We start from the raw sequence: 16,407 nt of genomic DNA, 5'->3' as shown, positions 1-16,407 counted from the left end.
TCCTGGGGCTTTATACATTGCTTGTGTGCAAATTATGTCCAAAATGAACGTAATTCCTATCACACTTTTGAGCCAGCCCACTTCCATATCGGATTTAGATGATCAAATAGCAAAATTGGATTCTTTTGTGTGTTGTAACCATAATCATATCTTAACTTTACGTAAAAGAGAAATGGTGAATGTTGTGTTTGACTTGGTTATATTGGTACTTAAGCATGGTTTATGTTTCATGCAGCCACAAAGAATTGATAATTGCATCTGGAACAACCTGGCATATCAACTGCATGTGAAAGTCACACACCTGAAATTTGAAATAACACAAATGACATCACTATTCTGTTGCTGAGTTCCCATCCAGGACTGTCTGAATGGAGAATAACTGCAACCACTGGCTCAAATAGTTTTCTTCTTGGATTTGGAGGTGGATTTTTCGACAGCGTCACCACATTACTGGAGTTGGTTGCCATGAATGTGTGGAAAAGTGTGAATGGAAAAGCACATGAGGCACATACCGGCATAGTTATCTATCATAGCTATCATATGCTATCTAACCTAAAGGAAACTATTATATAACAGTTCACAGAATCATCTAGTTAATAACTGACCGTATTTCTACCTAAAACTTACCTGTACTCTGGACCAAACATATAGCTCTTGCAGTTATACTTTCCTGCTATGATTACTTGAATAATGATTGTTCGTCCAAAACTCAGCCTTAAATTTGTTTAAAATTTGTCTTAAAAATGTTAAAATGTGTAAAATTTAACTCTCTGATACCTGTGCTGTAGATATCCTGCATTTGTATTGCTTCCTGTCTCACAGAAAGCATGAACCAGGCATTATCGTGGTGCAAGTGCTGAAAAAAAGTCAGCATCGTTGACTCTTATGCAAACAGCAGAGTGACGAGTAAAGGACAATATGAGGCTTCGATGCGTCTCACTCTTGATTTGCCCCTCCTGTGTGACAGTGTGGTGTTTGGAAACAGCAGTGGTCTAGCAGTGGTGGACTACCTCCAGAAGACTCTGCTGCTGAACATGGGCACGACGGAGCTGTACAGCCCCTCCGACCCCTACCCGCGGCAGCCACGCTCCCCCCGCAAAGCCCGGCAGCCCTCTGCAGGTGAGCTGCGGCGTCGGCCTCGCTCGGTCACATGTCACATCTCCTGTCTGCACCAGCTTGCTTGTCGCTGATGTTCATGTCTCCTCTGTTGATTTGATACTTATGTAATATTCCTTTCTGTTGCAAAAGCAAGTAAATTAGCTATGTGGTAGTGGTTGTTAAAGGTGAGCAAGAGAGGCCGGGCTGACTCTTGGCAGCCAGCTTGGCTTCACATCATGAGCACCACCCCCTGCAGTAGCTCTTTTCCCTCAACAGGGGGCATCACTGACAGATTCTCCATCTGTTCAGTTGGACAGTAAAAACGCAGTGCTTGTTAGTGAGAGGATGTGTTATCATTGCTGCTACTGCTGCAGACTGCAATACTTTTTTTTTTTTTTTTCCAAATGTCAAGACAATTTACAAGAGTTGTTTACATCCTTGATTCAGCCTCTTTGTTTCTGTCATGTCTTTAATGTATTTTTTCTCTGTGTGCCTTATCCTGCTACCATTCAGTCTCTGTATTCATTCATTTTGGTGTCAGAGGCCTGCTGCTCGACTGAAGCCTGCCACGAACAAGCCGTTTTGAATTCATACAAAACTACCAGAACTGCATTTGAGAAAAAATATCTGCCCCAGTGTGCCATTTCAAACGCTCCGAGTCCAGCAGCTGGCCTCTGACTTCCACTGGCTCTCTTCTCTTCTGCACTTATGATTTGCATTTCTCTGTCTCACTGTTTTTTTACCGTCGGTCTCTCTCTGTGATTCCATAAAGACATTCCAACTGTGACGTCTTGCATGTCCAGCCTTTCTAACTTGTATACTGAGTCTGTGAAAAAACTGCGCTTCTCTCACTTCAGTAAGTCTCGCTGTGTCGGTCGGTCTGTCTGTTCCTCCCCGTGTCCCTCAGTGTCATATCTCCTCTCTAAGTCCTACTTTTGTGTCCAGTGTCTGTCACACCTGTAGCATTAGACCACAGGTAGCACTGTAGGTAATATGCCCTTATAATGACTGATGCTTTTTAACACTGGCCTGTATTTTAAAGCATTTCGGCCTGCATCCAAGGCCCAGTTACTGACTGCAGTAATTGTAGCCTCCTGTTTGAATACTTCCTCCCCACTGTTGGCTTTGTTTCCCTCGTGGTTCACTAGATTATTGTCATTGTAGCTTTTTGATGCAGTATTTGGCAGCTGACATGAGTGCCACATGTACTGTAATTTGAGGCTGTAAAAGGCTTTAGATTATAGTGTTTGGAAGCCCTAGAATAAATCAGAGCTGTTTTTAGTTGTAATGGGTGAAGAATGTTTAAAAATGCTTATTTTCCACAAGTAAAGCTCAATATCACAACACATACGTCTTTTTTTTTTTTTTTTTTTTTTTTTTTTTTTTAATTAAGTTTACTCAAAGTGCTTTACATTTGTGGCAGAAGGATTTTCAATACAAATGTACAAGATTAAAAGAGTAATACATAAAAGCCAAGACTAAAACTGAAAACATGCACATACGCAAAAAGGTAGAAGCAAGTATTAAAATAAGACATTAAGAAGTTAAGAGGACATTAATAAAACAAGTAAAAACTGAATAAAACATCAACAGATTAAAACTGAATAAGAGGATGTTAGGGATAAATTATGAATGCGCTTGACATCAGGCAACCTCAGACTTAAAAAAAGCAAGAGACAAAAAATCGAGTCTTTAAATTTGATTTAAAAGTGTCAGTGGTGGGGCAGGATGTGTATCATGATATGACTCGTTTATGCAAAATTGCGCCATAAATCAGATTAATGCTCATCCCATTGAACTGAATGCAAATGTCAGGTCTTGATTCATTAATTCAACCTTTATTTAATTCTCAGAAGACATGCTGAGAGCACCGGCACTCATTTTCAAGTGCACCGAAGTTACATGCAAAAAAAATTAGAATAAATAAATGATCAAATAAAAACAATTAAATGAACAGAAAAATGTCATCAAACTGTAAAAAACACATCAGTAAAAGATAAATTATATGACGTCAGACAAACTCTAAAATCTTCAAATAATAATTTAAGTTTTCTATAAACAAAAGCTTGTTTTTAGCAGAGATGTGTGTTACGATCGCAGTGTTATTTTACCGAAAGGTGATAAATGTTAATATCGAATTCCTGTGCAAACTCTTGAAGAGTGTAGTGTGTATGAACGTGACTCAGGTGCAGATGGATGGACTCCAGACTCTGTGTGCCAGCCTCTTGACTCGACAAACACACTTAACACCTCGGGTCAACAGATAATAAACCCAACTCGAGTTTACTTTGCAAATATTAACTGTACCACGTGGCCGGCTGCCCCCCTCTCACTTGGCCCAGGCAGGTTATCACAATTATTCTCGCTACACATAAAGCAGGAATTGTTAAAGCTTTAGTAGGAGTTGGCAAGATTGGCAAGACGTGTTTGATTAAAACTTTTGTGACTCCCGCAGCGCTGTGCGATTCCAACGATGGATCCAACGCCTCAGAGGACCGATGCAAATCACCAACTTCAGGTAAGCCTTTTTTTTTTTATTATTACAGTGTTAAGTGCTTCATACCAAAGAAAAAAAAAATCTTTCAGAATAAATTCAAATGCTGTTACTTGTCATATAGGAACTCCCTCGCCCTGCAATTCTGATGACGAGCCAAAGCAGCAGAATTTCATAGAGCGGGGTACTGTATGGAATCACGAAACCAAAGAACATCTTTTACTGCATGTCCACATGGAGTCAAGCATTTAAAACAGCTCATGTCGTCTGCTTTGTCTTTTTGAACCCCGTTCACAGTGAAGTCCAAAAGCAGACGGTTTTCCAAGACGGTTGCCAATGACTTTGGTAGTGTATAATCCAAACATATTCCCTTTCTGATCTCTTACTCTCTTTTTTTTTTCTGCAAATGACAACCTTGTGCTCGTCTAACCACACTGTGCCTTAATCCAGCATCAATCCGTGCATCTTGTGCCAATACAAGAAAAAAGATGTTATGTTTTGTTTTGTTTTGTTTTTACTAATCATAAGGTGTTGGGTCGTTGTATTTGATTTAATTCAGTTGATCAGGTTAAGTTGTCAACAATTGCATGAGAGAAGAACATCTTTTGTAGATTTTCTATGCGGCTTGTACCCAAAGTACTGTAGGTGGCACAACTTCTGAGAATTGAAACATGATAAAAGAAGAAAGTGTGTCTTCAAATTCTTTTTTCGGGGGAAATGAATTTTTACTTTGCTCATTCAAAAGCATAGAAAATCTGCCTAATTCATCTCTTCACAATACTAATGTCTAACCAAGTCAATTTTTTTTAAGTGATTTCTCTGTCTTCTGTTGTAGATACAGAGCTCAATGCCATGTTTTGATTGCAGGGCTTCAGTTCTGTTTAAACCACTTGACTATTCTCCAATATATATGCATATATATATATATATTTCCATTCCTACTCCCTTTGCATAACTGTGTCTACTGAATTCTAATTACTTTTATTTCCTGACTGCCTCCTGCTTTGTTTGATGTTACAGGCCCTGTGGCTGCCTGTGATGCCTCTCAGCTCAGTCTCATTCGTATTCTCAGGGTATTTCTCAGGGTGGTGATAGACTGTACCAGGCAACTTTTGGGGTAATGGAGATGGGCAAGGCTCCCAGTCACGAGCAGCAAAGTGAGAAAAGCCATTTCCATTTCGTTTTTTTTTTTTTTTTTTCCCGACAAGATGTTCCTCTGTGATTGAGGCAACAATGCTGAGTCGTGTTGAGCACCATTTCCCGTACAACTTGTCCCCATGTGCCTACATCGCGCATATACAGTGTACATCCTCAACAGTTGTCCTGTGTATCACCACCCTAAGTGTGATTCTAAAGCATGGTTCAATTTGTCAATAATAGCCTTGTGATTTTATTTGCAGGGTGTCTGCAGGTCTTAAAAAACTCCCAAATTCAATATTAGGTCTTAAATCTTCTGAAATTTGAGTTTCTGAAGTCTTCATTCCAACATAAGCATTACATTTGATTTCTTTCCTTTTCTTGGTCAGAATGAGTCAGTTGCTTCAACATTTCAGGTGTTATAAAACCCTAAGCAGATATACTGACTTTATTCTTACCCACTGCACTTATCTGCTGGGAAAATGCCAGTTGCAGATTAACACAAGTCACTTCACTGTGTATTTACCTGCCACACTTAACCTGTGGAGAGGATTCTAAGAAAATCGCTGTACTTACTTTTCCCAAGGAGAAAAAGCAATGGTTAGATTTATTACAGTCACTTTTACCATCTAACCTAAAGGAAGCGGTTATAATAATAGTTTTAGGTGGAGATGATATGGTTAGTTGTCCATATTCCTACCTAAAACTCACCTCTGCACTGGACCAATATATGTAGTACGTAACTGCATTTCTTGTTTGAATTGGAAAAAAAAAAAAATTAGTCTATGATCAGATTTTAAATTTTGTTGAAATTCTTAAAAGAAGGCCTTAAAGCATCAAATTCATCCCTCTGATACCTGTAGACACCCTGTATTTGTTCCTATGAAGTTAATAAAGTAGTTATTATCATTATTAATCATGATTTAATAGCTTTATTTAAAGAACATGTGATTGTTCACCGTGGGGTTTAACCGTTTTTAGTCGTCATTTTTGTTTGCGTAAAGTCGGGGTATTTGTTTCTTTTACAGCCAGGATGTCGTGGAAAATTAGCTCGCCTACTGAGCAAAAGACAGACATGGGTAAGCCCTAACTCTGTGTCAGCTTTAAGTCTCCAAGCACCATTGTGTTTTCTTCCAGGTGTGGCTTCACTGCTTCTGTTATTTGAACCTACCTTCCTCTGAGCTTCTTCAGTCCACTGTGTCAAAATGGCTGTGTGAGAGTGTGTGTGTGCTTATCGTCTAATAGCATGTCGGTGTGAATGTGAGACTCCTGCTGTGCTGTGACGATGCAAGTCGAGACAAACACTCTATCTCTGTTTGCACTGTGAGCAGAGGAGAGGGTGCGACGGCGGCGCTCTCTCCCGTCCTCGAAGCGCTTTTGTTGTATGAGAAGGGACGTCCGTAGATCTGTGTCAGCCCTCAACTCCAGTGAGTGGACCAGCCATGGTCTGACTTGGGCTGAAGTGGGATAACTGGTACTAACCCCCACCACTGCTGGGGCCTTCTTCTGAACTGGTTTTAGCCTTGCAACACTAACACACTCACGATGACTTGTTTCCTTCTGTTTTTGAGGAAGTTCTGCTGTCTTGACTGCACTCGGTGTTGAAAATCCTGCTTGTCTTGTTTACAGTTTTTCCTCTGAAAAACACACTTGGACAGTGTGTTCACCCCTCCCTTTTGTGTCACATGATTTTTAAATCTTTTATATTCCTGTTAGAGAGAGTAAAAGCTGGTTCTGTCACCACAGTAACAAACCATGAATAATTCTTGGTCCTTAATTATCAGTCCTGTCTCGGGAGTCACGGTGGTAATACGTTTTCTTTTCTTTCATATTGAGAATATTGTTGTCATGAATCAGTGGAAAAACTAATTGGAAACTGTTTAAAGCAAATGGTTGTGAAGTGCAAGGGCATCTCAATGTCAAAAGGCCTTTTTTTGGGCATGGTGGGCCACCAGATGAAGGGTGTGTCATTTTTTTGTCCTTACCTGGCTCATGACTTGAATATGATTGAGGTTGTGTTTCATTCTAACCGTGCAAGAAACTTACACTGGACTTCATGTAAAGCATCATGACCGGCATGTGTAACAGAATAAACACACAAAACTGCAATGTATCTCTGTGTTGTAGCCAGGCTCACTGGTTTTACATGCAACTAACAGCTCTCATTCTCTTTTCTGCATGAAAAAAGGCCTTTCTGCTTCTTCTTAATCCCTTTCATTTCACATTTCTAATTCCCCTCATTTTGTCCTTTTGTCCCACATGGCCCACCCACTCCTGCCATGCAGATGCCAAGGATAACTCATTCAGCCGCTCGCGTAGCTCCAGTGTGACCAGCATAGACAGAGAGTCTCGGGAGGCCATCTCCTCCTTCCACTTCTGCGAGAGTTTCCCCAGGAAGACGGAGAACCTGCTCAGCCCCAGTCTGCTGGTGGGAACCACCCAGGGCTCCGTGCTGGTGGTGGCCCTCAGCTTGCCGCCCAGTGGAGACCAGAGGCTGCAGCAGCCTGTCAGCATCTCCTCCTGTGGTGAGCAACCGGATGTCATGCCCGTGTGTGTGTGTGTGTGTGTGTTATCTGGAAACCATTGGGGAAGTCTAAAGGCACAGTAAGTCATCTTTGACCTTTATCAACCTCTACTGGCGACTAGCAAGAATTACAATAACACTGATAGAACTAAACTCCTCCTACTCAGTACTGTAAAATTAATCCTATCCCATGACTTGACTTGAACAAGGCTGTTTAGCAGGCATAGCAGAAAAGTGCAGCAAATTTGGTTACTAAAAGCACAATTTTCCATCCTGCAATGCTGAACACCTTAAAGTAGGTGGAGGTGGGAGATTGGAAGAGTCTTGAAATTTATTCCAAAGCAGATTGTGGGCATAAAGTCACTTTATAATGCCAACAATTGTGTAGTAATCATCAAGTCACTGGTATAGATTTAAAAACTCCATCAACCCCCACACCCCAACAGATTTCATCTGTGTCCAGTGAAAACTTTGTATCTGGAATATTCATATTTTAACTACGTTTTAACTCAATTTGAGTATTTGCATGCTTCTGTATGGGTTCAGAAAGGCGACCTAGAGGCAAAACTGTTTCCCTTAGTTTCTGAAGTTGATGTTATGGAGATATAAGGTTTTGGACAGTTGTGATAGCCTAAACAGAATGCAATATAATACTACTAGTACGCCCTGTGTTAAAGAGAAAGTGCAATCCTAAAAATAAAAGCATGATAACAGTCACAGGCTCTTCCTGGAGTTGGTGGTTGGGCTGGCTTTATCATCACAAACGTTATTTAACACCTGAACGCTTTCTCTTCCAACATTATTTTTTCATAGACTATAGACTTTAATAGGCTACTTTTTTAACTTTTTATTTTTAACATTTCACGTTGAGTAAGCAAACATAAAAGGCAGAGAACATTAGGGCTTGTTTGGTATCAACAAGCATCAAAGACACAAGTCTTTTACATAATGCTGTCCTAATTGAGGCATTCATGAGGTTGCAGCTTTATACATATTTACATGGCCACAAAGACCAGAAGTTTTTGGGTTCACGTTAGCAGCAAGAATTAAATCAGTAAAAATGTGTTACAGTATGTTTGTATTGGCAAGTGTGGAAAGATAGTAATTTTAGGATCACTTAAGCATTAAACTAAACTGTCTCTGTTTTTCTGTCTGCAGGCACTCTGGTCAGACTCAAAGGAGGGGTTTTGACGATGGCCCTGCTAGATGCCACTGGAGCTCTGCTGCCCCCTCCCTATGAGCCATGGTATGACCCCAACGCCTCAGATGAGGAGAAGGAGAAGAGCCGGAGGCGCAGGCCAGCCTCCCCTCCTTCCTCACAAGAGGGCCAGGACAGCCAGTATGCTGTGGTCTGCTCGGAAAAACAGGCCAAGGTGGTGGCCTTGCCCTCTCAGGCCGACATCTACAAACACAACATCACAGAGAGCTCCTTTGTGTTGAGGGCTGACGTCGTGCAGATGGCTGGTGCTAGCTGCATCGCCTGCTTCTGCGCTAACGGGCACATCATGACCCTGAGGTATCTTCAACACGCCTCAGCTATTATTCCCAGTTAAAGGCTTGTAATTGTTCCCTTCACAATAGGAGTGCAGATTTAGGATAACTCTTGGTCCCTTGATGCCCCTTTGTCATTATAATTTGTACTTGAGTGCTTGCTTCAGAGTTTATCTTATCAATATATAAAGTTTACTGATAATGGCACTGCTGTGGCAAAATGATAATACAGGTTAGGCTAATTTTTAGGTTGATTTGATGAAATAACAGGTCCCTGTTGGACTCCATAAGATTATTGGCCAGACATGTCATCCTAAACCAAGTGCAGGGAAAAATTTTGTTACTTTCAATGTTTCATTTATTGATCTAAATGTTCAGTATTATTTTTTTGTAAATCGTCATGTGTTTTCATGCAATTATCTATCCCAAGTCCCAGTGTCTCTTCATGGTCTAAATGCTGTTCTAGAGGCTTTTACATCCTGATAAGAATAACATTCTTGGTAAACACTGAATACTTGTAATTTCTGACATGAAAAATATGGAAAATATTTTATGAAGTATTGCATATTAGCTCAAAATATTGGCTATCAGAAGAATCTATTCAAAAAATGATACTGATATCTGCCTACAGGTACCTTTAGGGCAAACCCAAATGCCTTTAAACAAAGGTACGATGTGCTCTAAAGTAAAACAAATAATATGTAGGGAATCAAATCAAACTTTATTTATGTATTTCATTTCATCTAGTATGTGAAAGGGTGCCAGCAGCCATAAAAAAAGAAGGAGAAACCATAAAAATACCTTAACAAGAATCAAGAGAAATATACAAGTAGAAATATGGTACAAGCCAACGGAAAGAGAATGAAAACACTCATGAATTCATCCTCACATACAAACACAAACTTACAACAATAACATGCACATTCGTTATAAAACCCCACCAGAGAAACATCCAGCATTCAGCTATGTGGTGATCCTTGCGTTGCCTGTCTTTGTGTTTTTCCCAGTTTGCCCAGTCTACGGCCACTGCTGGATGTGAACTACCTTCCACTTACAGACATGCGGATAGCGAGGACATTCTGCTTCTCCAACCTGGGCCAGGCCCTGTACCTCACCTCGCCCACCGAGATCCAGAGGATCACCTACAGCCAGGAGACCTGCGACAACCTGCAGGTCCGATACTCTCAATGAAATCAGTCCATTAATCAGATTTTAAAAAAGGGTTAGCACATCTCAAAGTAGTTGTCCTGGAGAGAACAAGATCGTCAGCATAGAGAGGCATCCTTATAAATGGAGCGCTTGAACATCATACACTATCAGATAAGACATTTCCCAGCTGGTTCAATCAATTTTGTAAAACAGATTATCGTGTCATTAGAACATGATGTGTCACTCTGCTATTTGATATTGGGGCTTGCCACTTCCTGTCCGCTATGTTACCAACTGATGCAGCTCAGCTTGCAGAAAAACTGTTGGGATCTTCATCAGTCGTCCATCCTCGGTATTTAGATATTAAGTAAAATGTGTCATTGAGGACACAAGATTTCCCAAGAATGTATATCGAGAATGATTCAGAAGTCACATCAGGGGAATTGCGCTTTCAAAAGGGTTTTAAAAGAAAATTCCACCCTAAAACACATTAACAGTGCGGGAGTGGCGACTTACAGTGCATGTCAGGTCTTGTTTTATTGTTTCAGGGTGTAACTCCATTTTTCCGTTGGCAAAATTGGCAGAGGTGCTGCATTTAAAAAGCAGCTGCAGCTACAGCGGAGTTTAACAGGAAAAAGAAGTTTTCCCTCATCTATTCTGGAGTTATCCCTGTTTTGTTTGACAATGCTGCAAATCAGTGAGTCTGCCAAGAAGGCCTTGCTGATTTATTTTTAGGGGTTGACACTGAAACCTGACTGCTGTGCACCTGTTTTAGATTGGTGAATTTTTTTTCCTATTTCAGCTGTGCTCACATTACCCTCCAAGGACATCAGAAGGTTAAACTTTGACTAGTTAGATGCAGAATAACAGAATAAATAATATGTTAATACTATTAATTGTAGCAATGCAGCATGAACACATATTAATATGAATGTGTCAGTATTAAAATATTAATATTAAAATAATTTTCCTTTAAAATGGAAATGCCTTGCAAGGCTTGTCCATTACAGAAATGAAAAGGACTTTAAAGAATTCCTATAGCATGTCTCAGCATATGTATTAAGGCAACGTGTAAAAACAAATTAAATTGTACAAATAAAAGTATGATGCTTTACAATTCGAAGTCAGTCTGTGTGGAAAATATTTTAAAATGGATGTTTTGTTGACTTTGCTTCTTCTCCAGGAGATGCTCAGTGAGTTATTTACCCCGGTGGAGACACCAGAGGCTCCAAACAGAGGTTTCTTCAAAGGCCTGTTTGGCGGAGGAGCTCAGTCTCTGGACAGGGAGGACCTCTGTGAGTGCATTGAGTCCCTTCAGGATCATACATTTATATTTAAGCTTGCATTTACATATTGTATAGATTTCTATTTCTTCTATGGCTGACCTCAGTAGCTTCCCTCAGCCAGGCTCCAGCAGACAATGTGTGTCATGTAGATACACAAAAACATTCTTTTATTTACTACTAATAGGTAAAAACTACTTTAAAGAATAATTTTGAGAGACACTTAATTCCTTACATTTCTATCTTCATATGCTGCTGTAATTATTTTGTGCTATGTTGTGTCAAATGTAACTTACATAAGCAAGCCACCAAGTCAAATTCTTTGTATTTGCAAGCACATTTAGCCAAGTGTATGTTTTTTGTTTCTTTATTATGCAATCAAACAGAATAGGTTTGCAATCGAAATATAGATATCATAGCAAAACTATTGACACTGCAATCAAAACATGCGTTAGTGCAAATAAAATAAATTTGTGATTAAAAAGTAAATGAAAAATTTTTGTTTGTGAATCCAAACGTTTTGCTTGCTGTTGAGCTGAATCTTGTGGGCAGGACCTTCGCTGGAAGATGTAAGACATGTTTTTGTTGGCTAGTCTCGACTGCGGTGATGGCAATTACTTATTAATTTTCTGCAAGCAACTTACAGGTGCACTGCTGCCACCTTCTGGATAGGAGTGTGGATCACAGTGGCTTTGTGCTATTACTTACTAACTGAATATTGCACTGTCACTGTCACTCCAATCTAGTCTGGCCAATAGAGATGTGTCTCTGTTTTCTCTGAACGCTTGATTGTTTTACTCTCAAATCTATTTTTTAATTGCAAACCTATTTTGTTTGATTGCATAATGAAGAACAAAAACACTCCATAGGTTAGGGTTAGGTAAATTTTAAATTTCTGATTTGGATATTTTTGACTTTTTAGTTGAATGTTTTGCTCAGTGCCACATTGCTATTTATTAGCTGTTGTTTGACAGTAGTTAGGATTGTATGGGCTCTGCTTCTGGACTGTTTCTTTAATCCCCAGGATGCCGCACCACATAATATTTTATTTTAATATGATGTGATGAAGTCCAGATTTGTCCTCACTTCACCTTGGGTATTTTTTTTTGTCTTTGTTAGTTGGTGAGATGGCTGCTGGTAAGGCCTCCCGCAGCCTGGCCCAGCACATCCCTGGCCCAGGGGGCATGGAGGGCATGAAGGGTGCAGCCTCGGGGGTGGTGGGAGAGCTGGCCCGCGCCCGGATAGCCCTGGACGAGAGAGGGCAGAAGCTGGGCGAGCTGGAGGAGAGAACGGCAGCCATGATGGCCAGCGCAGACTCCTTCTCCAAACACGCTCATGATGTACGCTTCAGCCAGCGAATCCATTCCAGCACCATTTTTCTGAGTTTAGTCCTTATTACTCATGCTCGCTCTCCTTTTCTTTCTCCTCCTCAGATGATGCTGAAGTACAAAGATAAGAAGTGGTATCAGCTCTGATGGCAGCGTGTGGAGTGTGTCGGACTCTCTAATCATGTGCACCACCTTCTCTGAGGAGCTGCAGGTCCCTCTCCTTCTCTTCTCCATTTCTCTCCACGGGAGGGGGGGTTCAGCCCAACAGACTGATGCTTTTTATTTTCCTCTCAGCACAATATCACACACTCTGCATTACCTCAGTCACCGGAGGACCACTGCGGAGGAGACACCGGCCGACCCAGCATAACAAGAACGGAAAGAAATGGAGAAGGAGAAGCTCTTCTGAATATCTCTTTCCATTTCATCGGAGAGGGGCAGTGCTCATTTTTCCATCACTCCGCGGACCAGAAGAGAGGGGAGCCTTCATATCTATGCGTCACACACTCATATATATCTCATACATATATATAGATATATCTACACACACTGCTGTTTTGTTCTGAAAGAGGAAAGACAGTTCTACTTCTTGTGGTGGCCTGATTGCAGTTGTTCTTTTTCCTTCTTTCTTTCTTTTGTTTTTGCTCTTTCTGCTGTCTGTCACAACACAGTGGACTTAAAATGAGGAGAAAAGTCTGATGAAAGCCCTTCCTCTTCAAGTCTAGTCAAGTCAGATGAGTTGAAGTATCTATAGCAATGATTGGATGAATGACTGACTTGACGTCGTTTTCCTTTCTGAATCATTTTGAGGCTTTGACCTCTGTCAGTCTTGTTTGTCCATTTTTTTGTTTTGTTTTGTTTTCTTGGAAGGATCTCTCAAGCACTTAGAACAGTAGGAATACGAGCAGAGAGATGATGAATCTTATCGCCTCTCACCAAATAAGGGCTGGTAGTACACTAGTTAATCGCGGACCGTTCTTTTTACAGAAGTTTCAGATCTTGTTATTTTAGGTGGGACGGAATAGAAGGCTTGTTTTCTCAGCGTTGCTTTTGTTTTATTTTAAATTTGCCTATTTATTGGATTAATGCAGTAGAAAGCAAGTAGAAGAAGTGTGCGTTATGGGCATTAACTCTCTTTTTTTGTTTTCTCTATCAAGTCAATGCACAGAAATGTGCTGATAATGTTTACCCCTCGCTGAAAGAGTTTACATTGATTTATCAGACAAATGAAGACACTGGAAGCCCCTGGAAGTCTGATTTTTTTTTCTGCCTTTTAAGGGGCTGCAGCTAAGTAACGTGCGAAGGATGATTTGTTCATGGGTAAGACGAAATTTGTCCTTACTATGATTAGATTGCATAAATGTATATTTTGGTTACAATTCTCAATTATTTGTGATAAAGATTCTATCTAGAGATGATTTTTTTTTTTCCTTTTCAGATTTACGTTTCAACATTCTCTCATAGCCGATGTTAATTTTGCCTCATTTTTCGATGTTGTAGGGAAAAAGCATGTCTCTTGCAGCACAACGGAAATGGTAATGCCGTCTTTGTACTCGTAGCTGCCAGTAGAAATGACCAAGCGCCACGCGGTGTTCAGTACAGTGCCATTGGTCATCTCTCTCTGAACCATTCACTTAAATACAATTCTCTTCTGCCTTTGCCTATCATGACGCATATATGCTAACCTCTACCTATGTGTATATCTGTGTGTTTGTGAACATACATATATTCAGGAATATGTGTATGGGCGCCAATATTTATAATACTACATAGATACAGTGTATTACAATAGGTCTTTTGAGATTTTTTTGTTTTTGCTTGACAGTGTTTTTCAATGTGATTAACTAGGATTCTATTGTAGATTTTTTTTAAATGAGGTGCAAGGATATGCTGCTATTTGTGTCAATGTAGGAGCATTATCTATGGGTCTTTTATTTTGAAAAAGAGAGACGAGACTTTTGTGTCACTCCAGATTGCTGCCAAATGTTGTAAATAACTGGACAGCTGGACACAAATCTGATAGTGCAGGTTTAGGCAACGTGATGTACATTAGCGGCCATGTTCTTTTCTGACACCAAAGAGTTGCTTAATCTCACAGAGTTGTCTTGATTTTATTTGTTTTTTTTTTCTCCCGAATGGCAAGAGTCAGTCTCTGATAACACTCTTTAAGTCCAGAAGTCTACTGTGTGTAGGGGGGTGGACCGGCTTTAGCTTCTTATTGCAGATTTGTCACACTCAGTACCGTCCCATACTGCTGTACATGTTTCTCACAAGGCAGGAAACGTGAATTTTGAAGAGTTTCATTCCAAAATGACAGCTTGAAAAGTGGAAACGGTTTGCCGGCATGAAGGAAAACTCATGTATCAATAGCTATGCTGTCTTTTCTTACAAAACAGCCACATTTTAGAGGACTTCGCTGTCTTTACGTTGGAGATATTTATGACTTCAAATGTTTTAACCGAGATGCTTGTGTATCTTTTTGGAATAAAACCCTTCATTTTGAGTTGGCAAAATTGAACCTCATCCGTACTCTGCTGTATACTACTGAGATAAATCCATGTGGAGGAGCAGTCGTGTGGGTTTTGCACTATTTTTTGTACGTAAAACAATTTTGTTAGTATGATTTTTTTGTTTTGTTTTGTTTGTTTGTAATGTTTTTTTTTCTCCCCCGTCCAATTATTCTTGTTTTTGAATGGACCAAAACATGACAGAACTTAATGCTTATCTATGTCCTTTGCCAGTTATGCTGATTGCTTCACTCTCAGATTTGTTTTCAATGTCAGGTTAATGATCTTATGATATATTTATATATTTGAGAACAGATATATATATACTTTTAATTTCAATAATCTATTAAAAATGAATACCTTTAATGTAATTTTGAGATAGAATAACTCACATTAATGTCCAAACAATGGTTGTGCATAATTATCCATTATCCAAACATAAAAATAAACATTTTTCTGGTAATATATTGAACATGCTCATCTCGGATTCAAGCTTTGCTACTGCAGGAGGGTATTCTCCTTACGGTGGGCCGCTGATTTTTTTTTTTTTTTTTCTACAGAGTGTGGCCTGGACATGAAGTGCTTCAGTTTGCAACATATATGTCCTAAATGGTCTCTTATTGCACATTGAAGGATGCATGATATTAAGTGTTTACAAACTTGAAACAACCATGTATTATCCCTCTTAGAGATTGTCTGTTCCGGCATTTGTATTTACCACCAAGTTGAACAAAACTGAAGTTGTCATCACACATCACAATACACACACACACACACACCGTCGCCCATTTTCGTTTGACCATGCCAATCGTAAAAAGTGTGAGAGATTATATTTATTTCATCGGAGTCATAGTTTTCCATTACTGTTTGCTTCATGAAAACTCTTGATTTCCCTGTGCTATGGAAAAGCGTTGAAGTGGAAGCGAGGCGCGCAGTGCTGTGCAGGAGGGCTCAAGGGTTTCTCAGCCGCCATGCGTCCATCTATCTGTCTTCTGGGATGAATATCTGTGGAGTTGCAGTATTTTCTCATAGTAGACGATTTTTGTACAGTTTTATTAAAATAGATTTCACATGGATGTCTGACTTAATCTGCTGCCACAAACAATTTAGACATGTAGATACAGTATATATAGATATTATTGTGCAATGGAAAATAAATGTAAAACAAATCATACTGACTTCTGTCTCGTGCTTTCTGTGTGTCAGTGTTTTTTTTTAATAATTGATATAATGTGATAATTTATTGGCTTTCATGTCAGCTGGAGGTGGTATGAATTCACAGTCTCTTAAGAGACAGTGAGCTCTATCAGAACAACACTGAAAGACTTTTCTAGGGTTTTTTTGTCTTAATTTTTTATTTAAATTTTGAAATGAGCAGGGTGTGGCCCTATTTTTA

General features: G+C 39.8%; 1 protein-coding gene across 6 annotated transcripts in view; it reads left to right on the top strand.

Annotated features, from left to right (window-relative positions):
• The window catches only part of stxbp5b (syntaxin binding protein 5b (tomosyn)), a 35,705-nt gene extending 19,521 nt beyond the window's left edge, over positions 1-16,184 (top strand). Inside the window, exons 18-30 of one of the 6 annotated variants that reach the window (XM_030082087.1) lie at positions 968-1,119; positions 1,871-1,954; positions 3,554-3,616; positions 3,717-3,776; positions 3,890-3,937; positions 5,758-5,808; positions 6,061-6,156; positions 7,015-7,254; positions 8,412-8,769; positions 9,752-9,917; positions 11,077-11,188; positions 12,296-12,516; positions 12,610-16,184. In XM_030082087.1, the coding sequence (XP_029937947.1) occupies positions 968-1,119; positions 1,871-1,954; positions 3,554-3,616; positions 3,717-3,776; positions 3,890-3,937; positions 5,758-5,808; positions 6,061-6,156; positions 7,015-7,254; positions 8,412-8,769; positions 9,752-9,917; positions 11,077-11,188; positions 12,296-12,516; positions 12,610-12,651 (1,693 nt within the window). In that variant the 3' untranslated portion in view covers positions 12,652-16,184. The remainder of the gene's footprint in view (positions 1-967; positions 1,120-1,870; positions 1,955-3,553; positions 3,617-3,716; positions 3,777-3,889; positions 3,938-5,757; positions 5,809-6,060; positions 6,157-7,014; positions 7,255-8,411; positions 8,770-9,751; positions 9,918-11,076; positions 11,189-12,295; positions 12,517-12,609) is intronic. The other 5 variants (XM_030082088.1, XM_030082089.1, XM_030082090.1 and 2 more) reach the window with 5 other exon arrangements.
• Positions 16,185-16,407: the final 223 nt, after the last annotated feature.

Source organism: Myripristis murdjan, chromosome 22 (genome assembly GCF_902150065.1).
Source record: "Myripristis murdjan chromosome 22, fMyrMur1.1, whole genome shotgun sequence".
NCBI lineage: Eukaryota > Metazoa > Chordata > Actinopteri > Holocentriformes > Holocentridae > Myripristis > Myripristis murdjan.
This window is presented reverse-complemented; position numbering and strand designations above follow the sequence as displayed.